The 22,031-nt window shown below is 40.3% G+C and overlaps 2 protein-coding genes across 8 annotated transcripts in view; one reads left to right on the top strand and one right to left on the bottom strand.

The window, feature by feature from the left end:
- The window catches only part of HEATR5B (HEAT repeat containing 5B), a 61,230-nt gene extending 45,889 nt beyond the window's left edge, over positions 1–15,341 (bottom strand). For 2 of the 5 annotated variants that reach the window (XM_069800504.1, XM_069800508.1), the window contains exons 1-11: positions 15,237–15,341; positions 12,151–12,319; positions 11,390–11,601; positions 8,870–8,978; positions 7,684–7,833; positions 7,008–7,179; positions 6,479–6,636; positions 5,185–5,434; positions 2,865–3,020; positions 1,184–1,434; positions 626–737 (exon numbers count right to left, since the gene is read on the bottom strand). In XM_069800504.1, the coding sequence (XP_069656605.1) occupies positions 626–737; positions 1,184–1,434; positions 2,865–3,020; positions 5,185–5,434; positions 6,479–6,636; positions 7,008–7,179; positions 7,684–7,833; positions 8,870–8,978; positions 11,390–11,601; positions 12,151–12,276 (1,696 nt within the window). In that variant the 5' untranslated portion in view covers positions 12,277–12,319; positions 15,237–15,341. Of the gene's footprint in view, positions 1–625; positions 738–1,183; positions 1,435–2,864; positions 3,021–5,184; positions 5,435–6,478; positions 6,637–7,007; positions 7,180–7,683; positions 7,834–8,869; positions 8,979–11,389; positions 11,602–12,150; positions 12,320–13,506; positions 14,714–14,936; positions 14,956–15,144; positions 15,166–15,236 lie in introns of those variants that run through there. The other 3 variants (XM_069800505.1, XM_069800507.1, XM_069800506.1) reach the window with 3 other exon arrangements.
- GPATCH11 (G-patch domain containing 11) overlaps positions 15,312–22,031 on the top strand; it is a 10,949-nt gene continuing 4,229 nt past the window's right edge. The window contains exons 1-9 of one of the 3 annotated variants that reach the window (XM_069800520.1): positions 15,312–15,359; positions 15,728–15,807; positions 15,902–16,128; positions 17,131–17,172; positions 17,251–17,371; positions 18,100–18,190; positions 19,335–19,439; positions 20,255–20,336; positions 20,865–20,950. In XM_069800520.1, the coding sequence (XP_069656621.1) occupies positions 15,761–15,807; positions 15,902–16,128; positions 17,131–17,172; positions 17,251–17,371; positions 18,100–18,190; positions 19,335–19,439; positions 20,255–20,336; positions 20,865–20,920 (771 nt within the window). In that variant the 5' untranslated portion in view covers positions 15,312–15,359; positions 15,728–15,760 and the 3' untranslated portion in view covers positions 20,921–20,950. Of the gene's footprint in view, positions 15,360–15,433; positions 15,808–15,901; positions 16,129–17,130; positions 17,173–17,250; positions 17,372–18,099; positions 18,191–19,334; positions 19,440–20,254; positions 20,337–20,864; positions 20,951–21,725; positions 21,874–22,031 lie in introns of those variants that run through there. The other 2 variants (XM_009925021.2, XM_069800521.1) reach the window with 2 other exon arrangements.

Here is a 22,031-nt window from a genome sequence, read left to right as displayed (position 1 = left end):
AGATCAAAATACTGCAGAATGCATCAGAACTCTATCATATTTTCCGGTATAAAAAAAAACAAACCAAAAAACCCCACTAGTGCTGCAAAATTAAAGAGTATACCTAAAACTTTTCAAAATACAGCTTCTGATATTTCTTTGATAGCAGATATGAACATAAGGCTGGCTTTTTTTTAAATACAACTGAATGGCATTTTAAACTGGTAACACTTCTAATCAGTACTGTTGCCTATCCAGAGGCACACATGCAACCTGTTGGAATGCTCGTTAAGTTTTATTTACAGTTCATTTCTTCTGCACCGCAGTATTCAGGAAGGAAGACTATGGGCAATTTTGCCCTTCTCACAGTATGACTAAAGGCTGGGTTTCTAAAAACAGAGCAGAATTTTTTTTTAGGTGTGACACCTTCTACTATCCTTCAGCTTACGTAAACACTAATATTTTACTTCTCCCCAGCATAAACAACAGTGCTGAAATAAATGCACTAACACTCCGTTTCCCTTGGCATAAATACTCTTGTGCTAGATACTGGACTGATTATATGTAGAGACCATTTGCCACGGTGGATAATCAGAAATGTTGGACAAGCAGTAAAATAAAACAAAAAGCAACTGTTCTTACAAACCTAAAGTCATAAGTGCTCCAAGTAAAAGCCATCCAGCTTGAGTTCGCTGCAAGGAGAGTCTGCTGTTTTGTGCAGCAGTTCGTAACAGATCCTCAGCAATACTGACCACCATCTGCACCAATGACAAAAACAAAAGGATTTTAAAAATATAACTTAAGCCACTGCAAGCTACTGCTACACATCCACCCTTACAGACTACATATAAACATGTTCTCAAATAATTTAAATTGACCTTCCATAAAGAATGAATGCACATTACATTTCATGCAGATGATTAGTGTTTTGTGTATGACAATACAGACAGTAATATTCTCTTCAGCAATTATTCATTAATATGCCAAAAAAGAATGCAAATTTGAAAGAAAGGGGAAAAAAAGCTGGTAAATATTGCAACTGAAATACTACAAACACATACTTTGGCCATTGTTCTCTTGCTAGGAACAAGTTCAATTTCAATAATGCTTTAACTTGTTACCATGTCACACACTTTGCAAAGCTATTACTTCTAGATAAAAAGGTACCTTTTAGTACACTCACAGCTGAAACTCATTATCTCACCTTTCCTTTGGCGTGAGGAATACCTAAGGGACACTGATGCACACCACCTAACAAAGCAGCCATTGCAAAACTGTAGCCACTAACAGCTTCAGGGGAGGTCTTCAGATTGTTGAGTCTTTCTGCACATCTATCTAAAAATGGAGTCAACTGAAAAGGCAATGCCACAGCTACACACCGCAAGCACCATGCGGCAGCAAGCCGAGCAGCCATGCTGGGATGAAGAAGAACTGAAGTTACTGTCTCCAACAGACCTACAGAAGAGAGAGTTTACAATCTTAAAGTTATGATGCGCTTTTTAATATACATAGACAAGTAAACTGAATCAATACTAGACAGGCAACATGAAAGTTAAGAAAGCTAGAATTAGAGTACTTGAATTTTATGACTTCGCCTTTTTCTTTAAGGAAAGACAGAAGTGTTATTAGCATTATGCTGCTCCACATCAGGTTTTACCAGCAAAGCTGGAGCTGCCAGAGACATAGCACTGACTTCTACTACTTGAACAACTGAAAAGAGGCAGTAACCCTATAAAGGGAACAGGTACTGGATGAGACGATTCCTACTCTGCCCATCTTTTACACAGATTGCCAATAACAGAGCAACAGTCAGACTGATCTTTGGTTTTGCTTCACATTGTAGACAAGCACATGCCGTAGATGTCACTGACCGCTGTACTCTGCTTTTGACACAGCGCTGTCTCCCCTGCACCAAGTTACCATACTTCTACACTTTCCAAACCGCCATGCCTAGCTAATCCTGCTTTCTAACTGTGAAGTCTTCAGTACAATCTGTCTCCACACCTACACCTTCCTTAGTCCAGATCTCTAACTTTGCAAACTCTTACTTCAAAGTCCCTACTGCTGCCTTATCTCTTGCTTTCTCTGTAGCTGGTAAACAACTTCTACCTGCTTACTTCACAGCAGCTAGCAAAAATAACACTGAGATACAGTGCACTCTGTTCTCATGGGGCACAGCAGTCAGAAGGTATAAATATGAGCACAGTCTTCCCTACCACATAGTTGGAGCAAAATCAGTACGAGAAGAATGTCATGTGCATCGTGACAACAATCTACATAATGAAATGTTTAAAGGAGCTTGCACTTCCATTGGAAAAAGCACAGGCATCCACAAACAGAAAAAAACTTCAAACTGCAACACTACAGTATAAATGTTGATTAAAACAAACAAGAGGAAAGTCCCACATAAACACCAGTCAACTTAAGCCAGATAACTAGCTTTTTATAATGTGACTATCCACAGCTTCATCTCGTCAAAATACTCTTAACCTCCCCACAGAAATTTGGTATCTGAATGCAATACAGCTTTCCAGGAACAAATATTTCAGACCTTATATAGCAAAACAATGTATTTCCTATAAAACCATTATCAGAAAAAAAAAAATCAATGCTAAAAATTACAACTTTACAACTTTAGTCACCCTAAAAAAGAGCTTCAGGCAGACTTTGATCAAAATAGTTGCTTAATACTTTGTCAAACTTGAACTAAAGTTAGCGTACTAAACACAATGAGCTGGACAAATGTAGCTACCTGGAGTACTACAGGGAGTGCCAGTTTCATCAATTTATTTCTTACATATTAATTTATTATTTAAATAGATTTAATGATATTTCATATTCATTGCTCAAATGTCTCATTTAATCTATCTAAATTTATTGCATACCAATAGAGGGTTCTTGAATAAGAGGAGATGCAGTGGCATTCAGGCTCTGAACCAGACTACCCAGTTCCTGGAGGGCACACACCATTACATGCTGGCTTGCAGCTACATCAGCAGCTCCTGATTTATTTTCACTGTTAGCATCATTCACAACTGCTTCTGCAGAAAAGGAAACAAAAAGTATCTTGAAGTATCTTGCTTACCTACCATTTGAATCACACCTTAACATAGTTTTGACATCAACCCTGTATTGAAACAAAACCACAAGCTTGGTCATAGTGTGAACTCACAAAGCAAACACATTCTGAAGAGAAATAGTTTTACAGCTGTCATGGTTTAACCCCTGCCAGCAACTAGGCACCATGCAGCTGCTCGCTCACTTCCTCCCCTCCCAGTGGGATGGGGAGAAGAATTTGGGGGGGGGGTGGGGGGTGTAAAGTAACTCATGGGTTGAGGTAAGAACAATTTAATAACTAAAATAAAATATAATACTAACAATAATAATATAATAATATGAATTGTAATGAAAAGGAATATAACAAAAAAAAACCCAAAACAACCAAGACAAAATGAGATGCACAATGCAATTGCTCACCACCTGCTGACCAATGCCCGAGCAGCAATCCACCCCTCCCAGCCAAGTCCCCCCAGTTTAGATACTGAGCATGACGTTCTATGTTATGGAATATCCCTTTGGCTAGTTCAGGTCAGCTGTCCTGGCTGTGCTCCCTCCCAGCTTCTTGTACACCTGCTTGCTGGCAGAGCATGGGAAACTGAAAAATCCTTAACTTAGGATAAGTGCTACTTAGCAACAACTAAAATATCAGTGTGCTATCAACATTATTCTCACATTAAATCTAAAACACAGCACTGTACCAGCTACTAAGCAGAAAATTACCTCTATCACAGCCGAAACCAGGACAACAGCTATCAGCCAAACACAATCATTCAAAGACCATGAAAAACAGATGCCCAGCAGTTACTATGGATGGCAATGCACTAAGAGGTAGGACTAATAGGATAACATAGCAAAAGCAAATGTACACATATACACTGTATTTTATCTATACACAGTAACTAAAAATATAATCTTGACATATCTGCATTCTGCATATAAATTTGCACACATATATATGGAACAAACAAACAAAAAACCGCAGACCTTTACTAAATAATTAATCACAACCTCTAATCACCTTAAAGTTACCCAATTAAGATCCTAGATCCCTCTGTATGTTCCTTCTCCTACACAGTAACCCAAAAGCAGCAACTGTCATTTCAAAGAAAAGGGACTTTAGTACCAGCTTAATGTTTATATGTCTACTACAGTACAAATTTAGAAAATTGTCCCCCTTACATGAAGGGAAGCAATCATCACCAATTAAAAATCCTTCGAATTTATTATCAAATTCATCAGAAATGCTCAATAAATGAAACAGTTCTTCCGAACATCCAAATACATAATGGAATTTCCTGCAGCTTTGACAAGGTGGCAGGAGGAAGAATTTCTGCAACTGTTTTATCTCAGAAGTAGCATTTCCAATAGACTTATTTTCCTGGAAGTAATACTTATTATAGTCAGAATGCTTTTAAGATTCCACACCTACCCTATCAAAAAATAGTTATGAGAAGAACCTGCAAAAGTTTCAAAATCAACTCCATTTCCATATGTTAAACATTACTTTAAACTCAAATTAGATGGCAGCAAAAAGGGAGAAGAAACAGATGTTTGGTAAATGCATTGTTGTGCAATTCCAGTTTACTTTCTCCATCTCCAGCTTGAATTAACTAATTTCCTAAGAAACAAATGCCAACACAGTTTTGTCAGTCCTCTTAGTGATTATATATTCTGCAAAGTCCTGCAAAGGGGGCCACATTTATCTTCTCTAATTCTAGTCTTCAGATTACATCTTTATTTGTCACCTGTAAAATCCAATTGGATATCAGTATGGGTATTAATGGGGGATACACAACTACAAGATCCTGATCTACACGATCGTCAACACTGGTAGTAAAGAACTCTGCGTGACTTTCAATATAATCTACCCCAAGATAGATTGCAAATGCACACTTTTTTCCCTACTTCCATTCTAAGCAAATGCAATGTCAAAAGCCATCACTGGATAACAAGCCAGTTTGACACAATCACTTTTCAAGTAGAACTTACATTTTGGATATCGTCTTTCAAACAGAAAGCAGCTGAATTTTCTTTTACCGTAACAACAAAATTATTCCTCACAGTAGAAGAAAGCTGAGAAACAGCTGACCCAGTATAATGACAGTAACTTTCAACTTGTCTCAAATAAAGAAAAACAGTTCTCACCCACTGCCTTCATTTGTTTACCAATAGCTTGACATATATCTTTCGCAGCTGCAATCTGTGCTTTCTCCCCAAGTAAGCTGCCCACAGTTGCTCTCAGGATAAAGGACACGCATCTTCGAGAGTAAACTGCTTCCACATGGGTCTGAGTTGCACGAGGATGGGAGACCAGATCAAGTACATGAGACAAAAACGTAGCAAAGTTGCGCTCCAACCACTGACCTCCTAATGTTGTAACAAAGACAACGTACGCCTGCAAATTCAGAAGTTACATACAGATCCAATTAAAACAGAAACAAAAGACTACGTGCAGTCACTGAAGACTAAAGACTACAGTTATACTAATGCATAATGCAGTACAGTAGCAATACCAGTTAGTAATAAGCAACCCTAACGAGGCTAAGCAGGATGAATCAATCCATTAGCCAAGTCTTTGTCGCTGAAGCTAAACTGTTTCCAGGGCCAAGAGTAGCTCCTGTACTACTACATATACTGTGAAGCACAAAATACTCTCGATGACAGCAAGAAAACCCAATCCATTGCTCTAAGTGTGTGTGTCTCTAAAAATTTTAAGAACATAATGTCAATAACAACAGCAACATGAATGTGTTCTAATTCACAATGAAGACCAGGCATTTTTGCCAAGTTCACCTGAAAAAGGCTGAGAAAAGTAAAAGGGTTGCACAAAAACCACGTTAAACCACGACAACTCTACAATCAAAAAATCTGGATTCTGGTGAGTTACTGCAGCATACTGAAATGTATGTCAGAGTGAGAATGCCGGAATTTGAAGAGATGCTGCTGCCACCTTTCTCTATCAGACAAGTGGAGCTCCACATACAGCAGATTTCACTTACTCAAGACAGACATATGGAGAGAAGAAAAATCAGGGCTGCAAACTTTATCCAGCAGCTGAAAAAAGAGCCAGCACACACTAAAGGACAACAGTGTGTCCTCTCTAAAAAGAAATAAAATTTAAATATGGAGCTAAAGTCTTTAGCATATTAAGTTTTCAAATATTTTTTCAAGTTAATCCCACCTAATATACACTGATCAAATAAGCTTTCCTTAGCACATATTTTAATCTATTGTTACTGCACATCAGTAACGGAAGTAGCTTAGGTGAATGACACTGCATGTACATTTCTCAAAACAGGCAAGTCAAACTAGACTTGTAAATTAACTCACAAACAAATAAAGAGCAGAAGTGTGTATTTTTCCTACTACAAAAGTTACAGTTATGTATAAATGTTACTTTATTTAAAAAAAAAAAAACACATTACAGCTTATGACAAACCTGGGTAACACCAACTCGCACTTCCCTATTGACAGATCCTCCTACTTTTAACATCTCTCCACCACTCTTTAGAAAACCCGATCCTCCTCGCAGAAATCCTGTGGCCATGAGCTCCAAGACCTCCTCAAGTGTGGCTCTCTTCACATTCTGTCGCATCACTTTTGCAAAAGGAAAAGTAATCATTTAATCCCAAAGTTCCAACCAATACAAGCAATGATCATGAAACCAGACTTACAAGTTCAAAACTGTCTTGCAAACATAAATCTAGCCAACATTTCAGATAACATCTTGTTTTCATGCCTAAAAAATAAGCTACTTTTCCCAGGCGACTTTTGATAGTTTGATTGCTCTTTCTTTGTACAACTACAACAGGGATTCTGCACTCTTTTAGCTTACAGTTTATAAAACCAAACAATCCACCAACAAGCTTCTATCTACCAGAACAACAATGTATCATGCAACACTCATGTAACACAGTAGTGAAGGTGCAATTTGTCTGCTTGGAAATAGAATCCAGAAGGACTTGTACCTGTTGCTTGTTTCGGTATCAGTGCTGTAGCCATGACCGTGCCCAAAAGCTTTGACACTGCAACTCGCACACCATAATTTGAGTTTTCCAGAGCTTTAAAGCACAGTGTTGCAACATTCTCTAGTTCAGCTGTCCACATAAACACTGCTTCATTCTGTAATTCCAGCAGACACTGTAGGAAAAAAAGACTTGCTGAGCAGCAACGGAGACCATTCTTACCTTTTATCTAAGTATCAGTGTAATTATCAGGTTTATTCAGCAAATACTTTAATATGAATATCTTAAGAGTTAATTTACACACACACACTCTCCCATTTACCCAATAACTTAGCTGAGTAAACAATCAGAAGACTCATGGAATAGGTTAAAACATAAATAAAAATTGAAAGAGAAAAGCACAACAAAAGAACTATGTTATCAAAATCCTCTCCCACTGAGGCTCACAGCTAACATGTTCCTATCCCGTATTTGTTTACAATTGGGGAAGACAGTATTACAGTACCTTCATTTACAGAAAATAAGTCAAATGTCTGAGTCTTTAGTGTAAACTAGTAAGGACTTACCTTGCCCAAGTAATTACCAAATTTCCTATCATAAACAACAGGTCACAGTTCAACTGCAGGTACTTCACAGTCACAGCACAAGAATTTCTAGGACTGGTGAGAAACACACCCACCTTAGCCACTGCGCATCGTACAGCCATAGATCTATCCGTCAACAGAGATCGGGCATTCTTATAAATATCACGGTGACAAGAAGCTGCTGCTCCTCCAAGTCCATTTAGGACTTTCCGTAAACTCATCAGAATTTCACTGCGGCCCTGAGACTGCACACACACAAAACACATTTATACAAAAATGTGGACACAGTACTTATATCAAGAACCAGGTGCATAATTCTGCATTTTCCTGCTTCCATGCAGGAATATTTTTTGAAACATTGATCATATAGGTCACTGAAGTCATATAAAACCAACACCTAGTCTGTTTTAGATAGCAGTAAGCACTATACACAGCTTTACTAAAACTGCCTCAGTTGTCACATAAATGAAGATGAGCCCAGGCAATCCAATAAATTGACCCTAGACAAGATGCTTGTCCTGCCTCACCATTTATCTGCTGCAGCCTTTGGGCAAAAAGGAAAAACAGTTGATGAGAGGGAACAGGAAGCCCAAGTAGTCAACAGCTTCCTACTATACCTGCACACAGGCTGGTACTTACAGTTGGAGGGCACACACACAAATAAAAAAAAAAAAATAAAAAAAAAAATAAAAAAATCACACAGGTATGACAACACAGCCAAAGAAAACAGCTGCCAGGACAAGATCCACACAATCAGTACTCCTTCCAACTTGTCATAGATTTTATAAAACAAAAACAAACAAACAAAAATATCCCAGAGCTATTTACATCAAATCAGACCCACTGACAGCCCAGGACACATTCTCTCAGTATTATGACACACTCTTTTCAGGGCACAATGTATCCTGCCCACATGCAGAGTAACATCTTTGTTGAAAAACTTAAGTTGTTATTAATAATTTTTAAACAACTGAATTTAATTCAGGGTACCCGAGCAGAAATACTAACACAGTAGTTAGAAATGGTACATACAACCATTTTGCAATTTTAATTACTGATGCCGCTATGAAGCAACTAATATAATATTCATATGACAAAACTCTAAACTCTCTGCAGTAAAAATACATGCACATGTTTAGCTTGATACTAACTATGTAAGTGATTTGCATTTTTCTAGGTAGAAGGCTAAAAATCCAGGCATTTTGGCAAACACCTGTGGAGGAAGCAGGTTTCAGTTTAAATGGAATCGAGACCACATACACAAAATAATCTGAAACTTACCTCTGCACTCTTCAGAGACTTTAAAAGATTATTCACTGTTTCCGGAAAAGAACTACCCAGCATTCTGCCCATTTTTTCATAAAATGCTCCAACACATGCCACAGCAGCCCTATGAAACAAGACATAAATCTGTGTATCCTTCTTCTGTTATCTAAATGAAGACAAATACTTAAATAGAAATGTTATGTTTTAAACATCATTGATGAATAAAAATATTCATTATCAACTAGTTATACTGGCTGTTTAACACTGTGCATTTAAATCATTTTTTTGTTTACAAAAAAAAAAGTAACAGAAAAGTTACTAGCTTCTAAGAACACAAATGTATTTGAACAGGTATTATTACAGGATCTACATACAAAGTGGACAATTCCAGAGAAGATAAGTGTATGCTGAAGTCTCAGCAAGATTAGGGGTTTGTGTTTCAATAAACTGTCTCTTTCCCAAGCACGTGAAAGATAACCCTTATCCTTTAATATATCCTGACACATTTTTGTAGCTACTGAATGATGGTTTTCTTTTCAAGCCAAAGAACTTAAATTTTCTTGTGTTATGCAATAATTTATGTATTTTATAGGTGCTGTGAAAATCACTGGATCCATAAACAGTTATATACACGTTTTCCTTCTCTTACCATCTGAGATAAGGAATAGTTTAAGGAACGCTGTACTGCAGTTATATGCACAAATTGCTTCAGGACAGTCACAGAAGCAGCTTGTGAAAACTTGCACTTTTTCATCACAATGGAACAAAGCTTTTTTTAAAACCTGCAATTCTTGGGTAAATAACTTCTTAGCAAAGCTATTTGTTACAAACTCATTACAGCCTACCCCTTAATGCGCATGTCTCCTACACAATTCTTCTACAGAAACACCAAAAACTGAAGTTTGAAATCACACAGTAAAAAAAACTTTCTGGACTACCGCTTGAGTGAGCAGTATAAGTTTCAGGGCATGTTATACCACAAAACCCTTTCCACTTACACAAGTTCCTCACACAGTTGCAACAGCTTCAAATAAAAGGAGGACAGCATCTGCCCAAATGATGACTATTTCAGATTTTATTGTTAAATCCCATTGTTATGATAATGTCTGAAGGCAAGCCCAAATTGGGGTTCACTAGATACTGTGAACATATGAAGCAGTATGTGTGAGAAAGTAGTAAAAACAGTTTCAGCAGAAGCTATTTGTGGCATTAACCAAATTCCTACCAGTAAGACTGCTCCTATAAGTAAAGATGAACTGGATCAGATCACACACACATCCAAGTATACACACTCTGAATGACTTGTCCAGTATATCACAGTAGGGGAATATAAACAGGCTACATTTGATGGGGAAAAAAAACTTGAACATTTGGTTACAATTCTCTGGGCATAGATCATAGAATCATAGAATGGTTTGGGTTGGAAGGGAACTTAAAAGATCGTCTAGTTCCAACCCCCCTGCCATGGGTAGGGACACCTTCCACTAGACCAGGTTGCTCAAAGCCCCATCCAACCTCGCCTTGAACACTTCCAGGGAGGGGGCATCCACAACCTCTCTGGGCAACCTGTTCCAGTGTCTCACCACCCTCACAGTAAAGAACCTCTTGCTTACATCTAATCTAAATCTATCCTCTTTCAGTTTAAAGCCATTACTCCCCGTCCTATCACTACACTCCCTCATAAAGAGACCCTCTCCATCTTTCCTGTAGGCCCCCTTTAAGTACTGTAAGCCCGCCATAAGGTCTCTCTGGAGCCTTCTCTTCTCCAGGCTAAACAACCTCAACTCTCTCAGCCTGTCCTCACAGGGGAGGTGCTCCAGCCCCCTGATCATCTTCGTGGCCCTCCTCTGGACTCGCTGCAACAGGTCCATGTCTTTCTTACGCTGGGCGCCCCACAGCTGAACACAGTACTCCAAGTGGAGTCTCACAAGAGCAGAGTAGAGGGGCAGAATCACCTCCCTCAACCTGCTGGCCACACTTCTTTTGATGCAGCCCAGGACACGATTGGCCTTCTGGACTGTGAGCACACATTGGTGGCTCATTCTCAGTTTTTCATCCACTAACACCCCCAAGTCCTTCTCTGCAGGGCTGCTCTCAATCCACTCATCGCCCAGCCTGCATTTCTGCTTGGGATGATAGCTAATGCTCTTGTTTGACAATCTGCAGGTTCCATCTTAAATGGGGTACCTGAGCGCAACCAGCAATAATCCCACTGGTGGAATTTCTTCGTTGCATTACTTCATCAACTGTTATCCTTTCCATGATATAAGCATGTGAAGAAACATAAGATAATCCCTTGCCTAGAGGAAAGCATCTCACTTTCAGGTAGCCATGTACGCGTCTGTCACCTTTTGAGTCTTGCCCTCCACAATCTCAATCTTGCTCTTTTCTCTTGCTATATCAAGCACATGTAAACTGCACATAAGCATGCAAAATATAAGTAAACATAATGTGCACTTAGGCAGATTCTTCTGTACTATCTAGGACCACTTTGCTTAAAAATCATTCACCTTTCCCTAATAATAGTAAACATACAGTTTTGTGGGCAGGTAGGCTGCAGTATCATCTTTGCTCTTGATGATGTCATTACACTTGTCAAGCGTCTGAAAAACAGTAAATGTGTCTCCAATGCTGTAGAGAGCAGCAAGATTTTTTGCTAGTAGTTTTCGCGTAGGTGGCCCAGGGGAACTGTTGATCAGTCCTGTTAGCTGTTCTACAAGTTTCTTCTGTTTTTCCTTGACATCTGTCTGTTAATGGACCAAAAACAAATAAGAAAAGTCTTTAATCCCGTGTCTTGCCTCCAACACCCAGAAAAACCTACAAGAGATTGAAGTAAATCTTATATCACTCCCACTGGCATGTTATTCAGCAAATTGCTTATCTCACAGAGATTTGAGATACATTCAATAATAGCAGAGACAGATGCTAAATGCTCAGAATTAGCTGGCACCCTATTTAATTTTTACTTTTTAAAAAACACTTACTAAAAATACAGTAATACCTGCCTAGAACATCTTTTAATTCTCTTTACCATCAAGAATCCCTACACTGGGAGGGAAGGTTTTGCCTTCCAAATATTTATGACAATGAAGAACTCAAACCAAGCTACGTGTTATATAACTGAGTCACACTGACCGCCTACAATTAAATACTTAAAAGCTACAAACTAACACAGAGGCTCTTCAGGCTGAATCTGAAGTCATACTGTTATCACCTGGCCATTACCTCTTAACCCTCTGTAGCATGAAATTAATACAAATGTTTTAGAAATAAAGGAAAAACAACCATTAAATTACCTTGTTAGCAGCTACCAGCACTTTATCCAAAAATCTTAACCACTCAAAGATAAAGACTGGTCTCTTTGCTTCTGTGATTTGAGCTAATGCTTCCTCGTTCAGTAACAAACTATGAGCCAGCTCCATACCTGGTTAAATTCTGGTTTTATTGTAAATTCCTGAAGCAACTCTAAAATAAAAATGTAAGTATTAGTATAAAGTATAGTATAATAGTACAAAGCTTTGAAAATCAAATGAAAATATGAAGATGAAATCTATAGATTACAGTATCACGGTTCCAGCCTGCTTAGACTTGTCAGCTAAGCAGTCCCACATAAAAACTACTCACATATTTACAACTGAGTACATCTGTCAGTATTTCAGGGAACAAAGGTGTTAATTGTAAAAAGAGCACCTACAGGCAACTTCAGGGTGCTATAAGTCCCTGTTTAAAGAAAAAAAAAAAGCCACACAAAAGAGGTAAAGGAGTCATTTCACCGTCTCCTCTTACATAAAACAGAATAAGGATTGTCCCTAATCAAGACCCTTGACCACACTCCCAAAGCTGGGTCACAAACGCAGCCACATTCTCAACACCTTGAACAGACAAGGTGGAAGGAGATGACCCTATCACAAGCAGGAATTTCCACTCATTACATATTCGAAAGAGGCAGGAACAGTGACAGCATTTGGCATCACTGACGTAAGACTTCCCAGATCCCACTAGCCTTGCTTGAAGCACTGGACAAATAAGCCCTCTGAAACCCAGCAAGCCTTATGTGTGACAGCCTGGAATACAAGCAGCAACAAAATGACTGCAAGTCTCCCCAAGAGGCAAAACACTACACACCAAACACTGGAGATCCTGCTCAAACAGCGAATGGGGGGTAGCAACAAAGCACTACCAAAAGCACACTATCAGTGTAAGCAAACACTCTGCAGACAACTTAACCTTAGCAAACCACGTTTAAACAAAGTGTAGCTGCTTAATGCAGAACAGACAGAAAAAAACAAAACTTATCTAAAAATCACAAAATTAAGTCAACCATCTTCAGCAAAAAGAAACCCAAAAAGTGAACAAACCCAACCCAAAACCTGAATGCAGTGATGCTGAAACTAGGATCTCAGGCGGAAAAGAAAAAGTAAAGCAACTAAGGAGTATTATGTAAGACATCATCTTTTGACAGCTGCACAGTTCCACTCATGCTCTCAAGTGCTCACAGCTGCTTCCTCATTCATGGACAAATCCAACCAATTCTTGAAGTCAAATGAAATGATTTAAATTAAATAATTTAAATTTTTTTAATAGTCCCCAGATTAGACAGTAGTAAAGAGTGACATATTAATACTACAACTGTATTACGGTTCTAAATTCACCTTAATGATTTGGTGCTGATGAAACTGAAGCATCACAATGTCTGTAATACTAAGCTTGCTCCCTGCTCTTTGGTACTTTGCATTAAAGTATTTTTCACTGCATATGTCTCCAGTGACAGATCAGCAAAGGTGGAAGAGCTACATATGGAAGCACATACAGCCCTCCCCCGACACCTCCAAAGACATCTTCTGGCACTTTTTTTTCTTTAAGTTATAAATAATTGAGGAGGTATTGCCTGCCACTAATGCACAGACATATCACCTCAAAACACCTTTACATGAGAGCAGAGAGAAATGCAATGAATGACAGCACTATGATTCTTTGGATCTCATCCCAGAGGTCTACACTGCTTGTCACACCCCCACAGCACAGGAGTACCATATGACAGCACAGCTGATTACTCCTTTTCCTCCTCAGATAAAAGTTTTAATTTTCCCCTGGCCTTTAGAGCCATGAACCCCCTTATATGCTTTCCACACACTCCCTTACCTCTTCATCTAAATTTAGGAAACACAATCTCTGAGCAACCAGATCTGCACATACGTTCAGCTGTGAGGGATTGGATACAATTACAGGAATATTCAGATAACTGAAGACTCAATCTAACATACAGCTGTGCAGGCAGGCAATCCAAAGCTCACCTACATCGGCCAAAGGTTTGCTCCAAAATTCAGTGAAAAAACTACCAAGTTCTACTGATTCTGGTGAGGGCTGGGTCTTACTGTGCAAGTTACATGTAATAAATACCCTGTTATCTCCCACAGGATGCAGAGCAAAAGCCTACCAAAGTCAACTAGCATCCAGTACATTATGATGAAGCATTACAGAGATTATAAAACGTTCCGATGTACTAGAGTTCCTTTCTATTCTCCAGCTATTTTTCTGTATCTAAATCAACTATTTAGATCTTCATCACGCACGCGCTTCGCTGGGCTAACTGAGAAAGCTGAAAAAAGGACAGGTTTAGGAGAAGTAACATCCTCCTGAAGAACCACATCAGGTGAAAAGGCTTTTGTGCCTGGGTCCTTCTACCCGTACCGGTGACTTTAACAAGCTGCAGCACCCCCCCCGCGCATCTTGCCTGATTCAAAAACCCCTCAGGAAGTCATCCCCCAAGACCGCATTACAGCGCTAGCTATACCCCAATTCCTCAGCAAAGGAAGAACGCTAAGGAACAGCCAGAGGCGTGCTGCCTTCCGTACACAGACACACAGCCCCCTCCAGGTGTGCACACACGCGTACCCCGCACGCACACGCCGCCGCCTCTCCGCTCGGGGCAGCCGGAGGCAGCGGCACCGAGCCGAGCCGCGCCGCGGAGGGGAAGCGCGGACCCACGGGCCCGCTCGACCGCAGCCCCACGGGCCGGGCCGGGCCGGGCCGGCACCGCCCTCCGCCGTTGACGGCCACGACGCGCGCGTTACGCTCCCACCGTGCGGCGGCCGCGTCCTGCCAGCTCCGGGATGCGCGAGGCGTTACAACGCGGCCGCGGCCCCCGGGAGGCGGGGAAGGACGACGCGCTCACGCTCCGCCGCACGCGCCCCCTCACTCGCCGCGCCCGCGCCGCCCCGGCCCGCACAGCGAGGCGCCCCCCGCCCCCGGGCCATCGCCGGCGGGCTTGGCTGCTTCAACCCCCCCACCGTGCCCTGGTCCGGCTGGCAGGGAGAGAAGGAACCCGCGCGGAGGACAGGAGCGGCTTCGCCCCCAGGCCCGGCCGCCGGCCCCGACGCACCTCGGCAGCGCGGAGGCACCTGCGCCCGCGCAGCAGGAAGCGGGAGGCGCGCAGGCGCCGGCGGGCGGGGACGGCCGCGCGCAGGCGCCACTGAGCGGGCCGGGCCCGGCCGAAGGGAGCCGGGTGGGCGCGCGGGTTCCCTCGGCTGCGCTGCCCCTCCCCCCCCCGCGGCGGCCTCGCGGGCGCCTTGGCCGCGGACGAAGGCTGCCGGGGGTTGAGAGGCGTCGCGGCCGCCGGCGGTAGCGGAGCCCGGAAAAAGGCGCTGTGCGGTCGTGAAGGCTGGCGCGGGCGGCCCGGGCGAGGGAGGGGGCGGCCCGGTCCGCCGCCGGGACCCGCCGCATTCACGGGTTTTCGTCCTTCAGCCGCCGGCCGCGTACCGAGGGCGGCAGGCCTGAGCGGCAACAGTTTCTGCGCTTGAAAGCGGGTTCTGCGTTTCGGGTAACCTGCAGAGAAATAAAACGCGTGATAAAGCGTGTTGGCTGTGTTTATAGGAGAGGGGTCGGAACAGGGCGTGCGTGCTAAACATGGAGGAAGATGAAGAGGAAGACTACATGTCTGATTTATTTATTAAGTAAGTAGGTGGCTCTTTTTTTTTTTGCCTCTTACGTGGTTGTAAACTGGGAAAAAAAAGAGTGCTAATATTTGCTGGAATTATTAACTCTTAGACAGGATGTAAGGCCAGGCTTGCCCATGATGAGGCGAATGAAGGAAACTATTCAGAAGGAAGAAAAGCAAAAAGAAGCCAATGAGAAGAACAGACAAAAGAGTATAAAAGAAGAAGAAAAAGAGAGACGCGACCTGGTATTGAAAAGTGCATTGGGCACTGAGAACAAAGGCTTTGCTTTGCTCCAGAAGATGGGCTACAAGAGCGGCCAGGCCCTTGGCAAAAGCGGTAAGCTTGTCGCTGTCTGGAAGTGTGTGCCTATATTCGTAGATCGTAGAATTATTTAGGTTGGAAAAGATCTTTAAGATTATCAAGTCCAGCCATCAACTAAACCGTGTCCCTAAGCACCGTATCTACAAGTCTTTTAAATGCATTCGGTGTACCTTTGCATTTTACAGACTATACCTGCCACTTCATTTGTAGACAGGGTCAGTAAATGCCTCCCTGAGAGCCCTAGCGTAACTGAACTGTGAATGTGTTTTGGCAGAACAAAAGATGAGAGCAAATCTCTAAAACTGAAATAAAAATGGTGTGGGCTATTGCGAGATGCAAGGGAAGCAGCAGTACTAGTACTTTCTGCTCAGTAAATGCACCTCCGTATGTGCATGCCTACAGGAATTGCATTACGGATCTTTTGATGGTCTTGCAAAGCTAATAGTGTTCCAAAAAAAGGAAACCCCTCTCTTCGAATTTATAGTTGGGTTCTGAAGAAGAAATGGTGCACGCTGGCCTACCCTTATGAAGCCTTAATAGATGAAGTAAAATCCGTAAAAAAAGGTATCGATAATTGCTGTGCCAGTTCAGCATGTCTCTAGCACACAATTAGCAAATGAACTGGCCCAGACAGATTCTTTTTCTTCTTCATCTTTGTCGAGCTGTGAGATTCTAGAATGAAAAATGCTACAGAAGGCTGTAACAAAGCAGTCTTCATCACGAGTATGTTACCCCTGTCAAGTCAACACCATTTCCTTTCAGTTGGGTAGTGTCCTAAAAAAGTATATAGCAATCCAGAAGACAAGCCAAAAAAGAGAGGGAGTTCCAGTTCAGCTGGGTCATTTGTACTGCACTAAATGTACATTGATGTGGGATTTTTCAACTTCCAAGGAACAAAATCACAAGAAAATGTACATATTTAATGGCAAAAAGCAGCTTGCTTACTTGAATATACTGCACAAATCATAGTTTTAGAAAGACCTGATTTCTTAAATTGACCTATTTTTTCCCTTACAGGAGAGGGTATTGTTGAACCTATTCCTCTGAACATAAAAAGAGGTTTGTGATATTTCCTAATTTACTTAGTTGCATATCAAGCTTCTCAACTGCTTACATTCATCTTTTGAACTTACATAGGCAGAAGTGGGCTTGGTCATGAGGAACTAAAAAAGCGAAAAGCTGAAGAAAAACTGGAAAACTATAGACAAAAACTCCATATGAAAAAACAAGCAAATGAACAAGCAGCAGATCAGTTCAGGTAAAATGATGTAACTGATATTCCAAGCAATATCTAAACAATGATTCTTTTTATGTTTTAAGTTTGGTTATTCTTTTAATGTGTTACTGTTTCTGAATGTTTTGACTGAGAGGTAAGAGTTGAAATACGGAGTAATTGTTTCTCAGTTCTAAAGCAAAAGCAGATGAACATTGTCATGATAAAAGCGTGTGCTGTATCATTTATTTTTGTAAATGTTAATAATGCAAACAATATACATACTAACTTTTCTTAAGTAATTTGCAGCTTTCTAAATCAGAGAACTATGTCATCTTTAGTGTAAAATCCACAGATAATCCTGGGCAATGTTGCTACAATGGTTTTAAAAATCAGGGTAAACTTGTTTAGGTTTTATTGGTTTTATTTTCTCCTGATTTACTTGTTATATGTGGAGAAGGAAAGCCTAGGAAAGGCTGTGTCTTTTGCAGATGTTTAGTTAACTGCTGTTTTGATGTCTTATGAAATCCTGATGAAGAAACAGCATTCAGAGTAGTGTGATCAAAAAAAAAAGCACTGTCTTGAAGGTATAATTCCTAAGAAGTATATGTGTGCTCCCACAGAAACATGTCAGAAGGATTTCTTAACTTCAGTGTTGTCCTGGGCTGAGAGAATTAGAATCTTATATTTTCTATTTTAGAAAAGCTGTACACTATAATGCATCTCACTGTTTGTCTACCTGCTTGTTTTATCCATCAACTTTTTCTTAACAGAATAAGATTCAAAAACAAACAAGAAGAACGCAAGATGGAAGGGGACCTCAGAAAAAGCCAGAGGGCCTGCCAGCAATTAGATATGCAAAAAGTGAGACCTGTATTTTGGGGGGTTGGAAGGAAGGCTACAAACAAAGTAATGATTCAATTCTTGGAAGTTCTCTGAAATTGTGGGGATTACTAGCCTTGATGTTTGGCAACACTTCAGTCCTCTTAAAATGATTCAAGATATATGCTTGCACTGTTAAAGTATTTGAAGGTGTACACCAACCTCATGGTAACTTATGTGAGGCCCTGTGTTAATTTGAGTCATCAGAGCTTACCTGGTTTTGCTCCTGCATTCTTGTGGTTACTTTTTAGCTGTTTGCATATCTTTCAGTAGACACTGTCAGGTTGTCCTAAATGATAGTGCTTTTTGCCTCAAGTGAGGGAGCAGCATCATCACAGAATGCCTGACATTGGAAGGGACTCTGAAGGTCATCTTGTCCAACCTTCCTGCTCAAGCAGGGGTACCTAAAGCAGGTTGTCCAGGACCATGTCCAGACAGCTCTTGAGTATCTCCAAGGATGGGGATCATCATTGATGGAATCAACAGGTTCACCAAAGAAGTGTTTAAACAAAAAAACAAACCCCAAACAAAGTATCTTCCACCTGCAAGGAGTAACATGGGTAATAGCAGTCAACTACTATAGATTTTTGCCACTTGAAAACTTCAGGTATTTTTCTTTTCTCTATTAACCTGTTAGACGTTAATACCACCCCACAAGTTCTACTGAGATTGTTTGATGCTCCTTAATCTGCTTCAAAGTTGGCTGAATTAGCTTAGATCATCTTTGTTGACTCTTCTTCCTTTAACTTTACCTGAGGTGGATTAGGAATCACTGTGTGATCTCTTGGTAAAATAACTTGGGGCAGTATGTCTTCAACTGATAAAAAGGGTATCTCTTCACAGCCTTGGTGTGAGATTATGTTGCTGTGTAGCCTTAAACATACTGAATATATATGGAATAGAACCTAATGTCAGCATGCATTTACTTGTTTCAAAAAAAGTGAATAATCCTTCTTGGGGACCACTGAACTTAGTTTCCCACTACAGCTTTAGTTATTCTTGGTTATACTACACAGGAAAGTTTTAAAACCTAACATCTCACCTATTAGAAATTGTTTCTATCCAGCATCTTACAAGAAAACCTACAAAGACAGATAATTTTCATTTAAATCCTTCATTATTTAAGGATATTGATGTTCCCAAGGAGACTTGGTTTTGGCTAGAACCTGAAGAGGAAGACAAGAAGGATGAGGAAGACGAGGAAGATGAATGCACAAGCTCAGACAGAAGCGTAAGCTCTGTAACTAAATTAATGGCTTGATTCAGAATTAAATTTAATATTCCTTTTAAAAGTATGTATGTATACATACACACATGTATAAAGGATATATGTATACCTGTCATTTTCCAAGCTGTAGTGAATGGCCTCTTAGCAATCTTAAAGCAGTGATTTTTATAGCAGTTACACCATAAAATATAAAACATTAAACCACTGATTATTGCTCATCTGTTTTGAAGCTGATCTTTGGAAAAAGTAGCCTAGAAATTAAATTCTAAACATTTTTGTGTCTTAGCCAAGATACGCAAGATCACATGTTTGATCAAAGTTATTTGCTTTTGAGTTTTAATTTGGGATGCCTCATCTCATGTCTGAGGCTGAATTTTAGAATCACTAAGTAATTTCTGAAAATGCTTCACAGATTATCTCAAGATGGACACTGAAAATTCACGTTTTTTTGAGAACTAGATTCCACAGCTGTTGTTAGCCTTATGTGTTTGTTTTGCAGAGATTAGGTGTGAAAAATTCCACTAAAAATATCATATACTTGAATTAAGGTAGCTAGGTAATATTTTTAGCTCTCTTTTCAGTACAGGTTGCTTAGCCGGAAAGAAGGATGAGCAAACAACAGCCATTAACTTGCCAGAGATCATGAATTCCTGTGCCCTATGCTACAAATTTGGGAAACTTCATGCCTTACTGAGCTACAGTATTGTGTAGTTTTTTCATAGCAAAAGGTTAAACAATCTATTTTAGCAAAGCTAGTAGCTCAAACTGTTTTATGTCACATGAGCCCCAGATCATTGCATACCTGTACATATCTCTAGGTATCAGAAAAGCTACACATCCTGACTGCCTATTTGAGAGAAGAACACTTCTACTGCATTTGGTGTGGAACAACCTATGAAGGTGAGAGTAAACCTGTCTTGTGTTTTACTTTGCTTATGCAGCTAGACTCAAACAGTACAATACATCCTTTATGTTTCTCTTACTACAGTCTGTTAGATCTACATAGCAAGTTTTCCTTCCAGGCTGCTGTTTTTGCACAAAATTTTGCACATTTTGATTATAAACCAATTTTTAGATGTTTACATGTACAAAAAAACCCCCAACAACCAACAATACTGGAATTTATTTGAAATGGTATTCGTATTAATTTTGTTTTGAGAAAACAAAATTCAGATATTAAAACTAGTACCATAAAAAGCTGTGAAAGGTTGCAGGTGTTTCTGAAACAGAACACTATCCAGTTTCACTGCACCAAAGTGGGTAGAATTGGTGTTCACTTTTTTAAAGCAAAGTTTGGAATTAATAACTTGCAAACCTTCTTGAATTCTATTTAATCTGCTTTACATGGATTCTTCAAATAATTCTAGCAACTTTTTTTTTCCCTCCTTTGACCTGGAATTACTCACTTTTTCTCTGCTTATGCTGTAGACTCTGAAGATTTATCTTCGAACTGCCCTGGAGACAGTGCTGCAGATCATGACTAGAGCCTTTCTAAAGGAAGGAGTCCTAGATAAGTATGTGTAGTTCATAACATCTTTTAGAAAGTTTGGAGCTGTGCCATACTGAAGAATTCATACCAAAGTATGCAGAAGAATAGTTATGTTGACAGGTTAAATTCACATTTCAAAGCATCTTATGGATCTTCTGCTTGATGCACAATTTAATAGGAATTAAAACTTTGCATTTATCATTGAACTACCATAATTGAGAGGCAGGTTAAGCCTTCCACAGTCTTTGGTTATGCCCTGCCCAACTGAACAAGAGCAGCTGATAATAAAATTCGAGTTTGAGTAAGGGAATAAATATTGGCTAGTTACCCTGTTGTATAATGTGTTGTTGTGGTTTCAGCCCAACAGCCGCTCGCTCACTCCTCCCACCCCCCTCCAGTGGGACAGGGAGGAGATGGAGGAGAGAGGAAAGAAAAAAAACTGGAACCTCGAGGGCTGAGATAAAGGCAGTTTACTGGGACAACACAAAAAAAAAGGTTACAGCAACAACAACGGTACTAATGAAAGAGTATACAAAAAGAGTGATGCACAGTGCAACTGCTCACCACCTGGAACCCGACACTCCGCCACTTGCCCCACCAAAAGTCGAGAGAACTCCCCCCAGCCCACTCCCCATTTATGTACTGAGCATGATGGCACATGGTATGGAATAGCTCCTTGGCTAGTTCAGGTCAGCTGCCCCGGCTATGTCCCTTACCTCCCAGGTTCCTGCAAAAATTAACTCTATCCATCCCAGCTGAACCCCGGACATGTGTTAAATGCTTTTTTTTCATCTTTACAGAGATGACTAAACATCAGACTTTTTTTCCTTACTATCTGAGGCTTGTTGGGTAAAAAAAGCTTGTGAACCATTACAGTGATGTTATTAGAACCAATATTCTGTTGCATGTAAAGGTGCATATTTTGCATAACTAAATAGAACCAGATTATGTTGTTGGTGGTTTTTTTAAATATTAAAAATACATTTTAATAGACCTTCTATTTTTAGGGAACAACAGTTGCTACTGTAAAAAGTCACTAATAGAAAGGTGCTGCTCAAGTATACAAATACTATGGAAAAAAGTATCAAAAACTACTGGGACAAGCT

This window comes from Haliaeetus albicilla, chromosome 13 (assembly GCF_947461875.1).
Source record: "Haliaeetus albicilla chromosome 13, bHalAlb1.1, whole genome shotgun sequence".
Classification (NCBI taxonomy): domain Eukaryota; kingdom Metazoa; phylum Chordata; class Aves; order Accipitriformes; family Accipitridae; genus Haliaeetus; species Haliaeetus albicilla.
The sequence above is the reverse complement of the archived record's forward strand: the minus strand, read 5'-3'. Positions and strand labels throughout refer to the sequence as shown.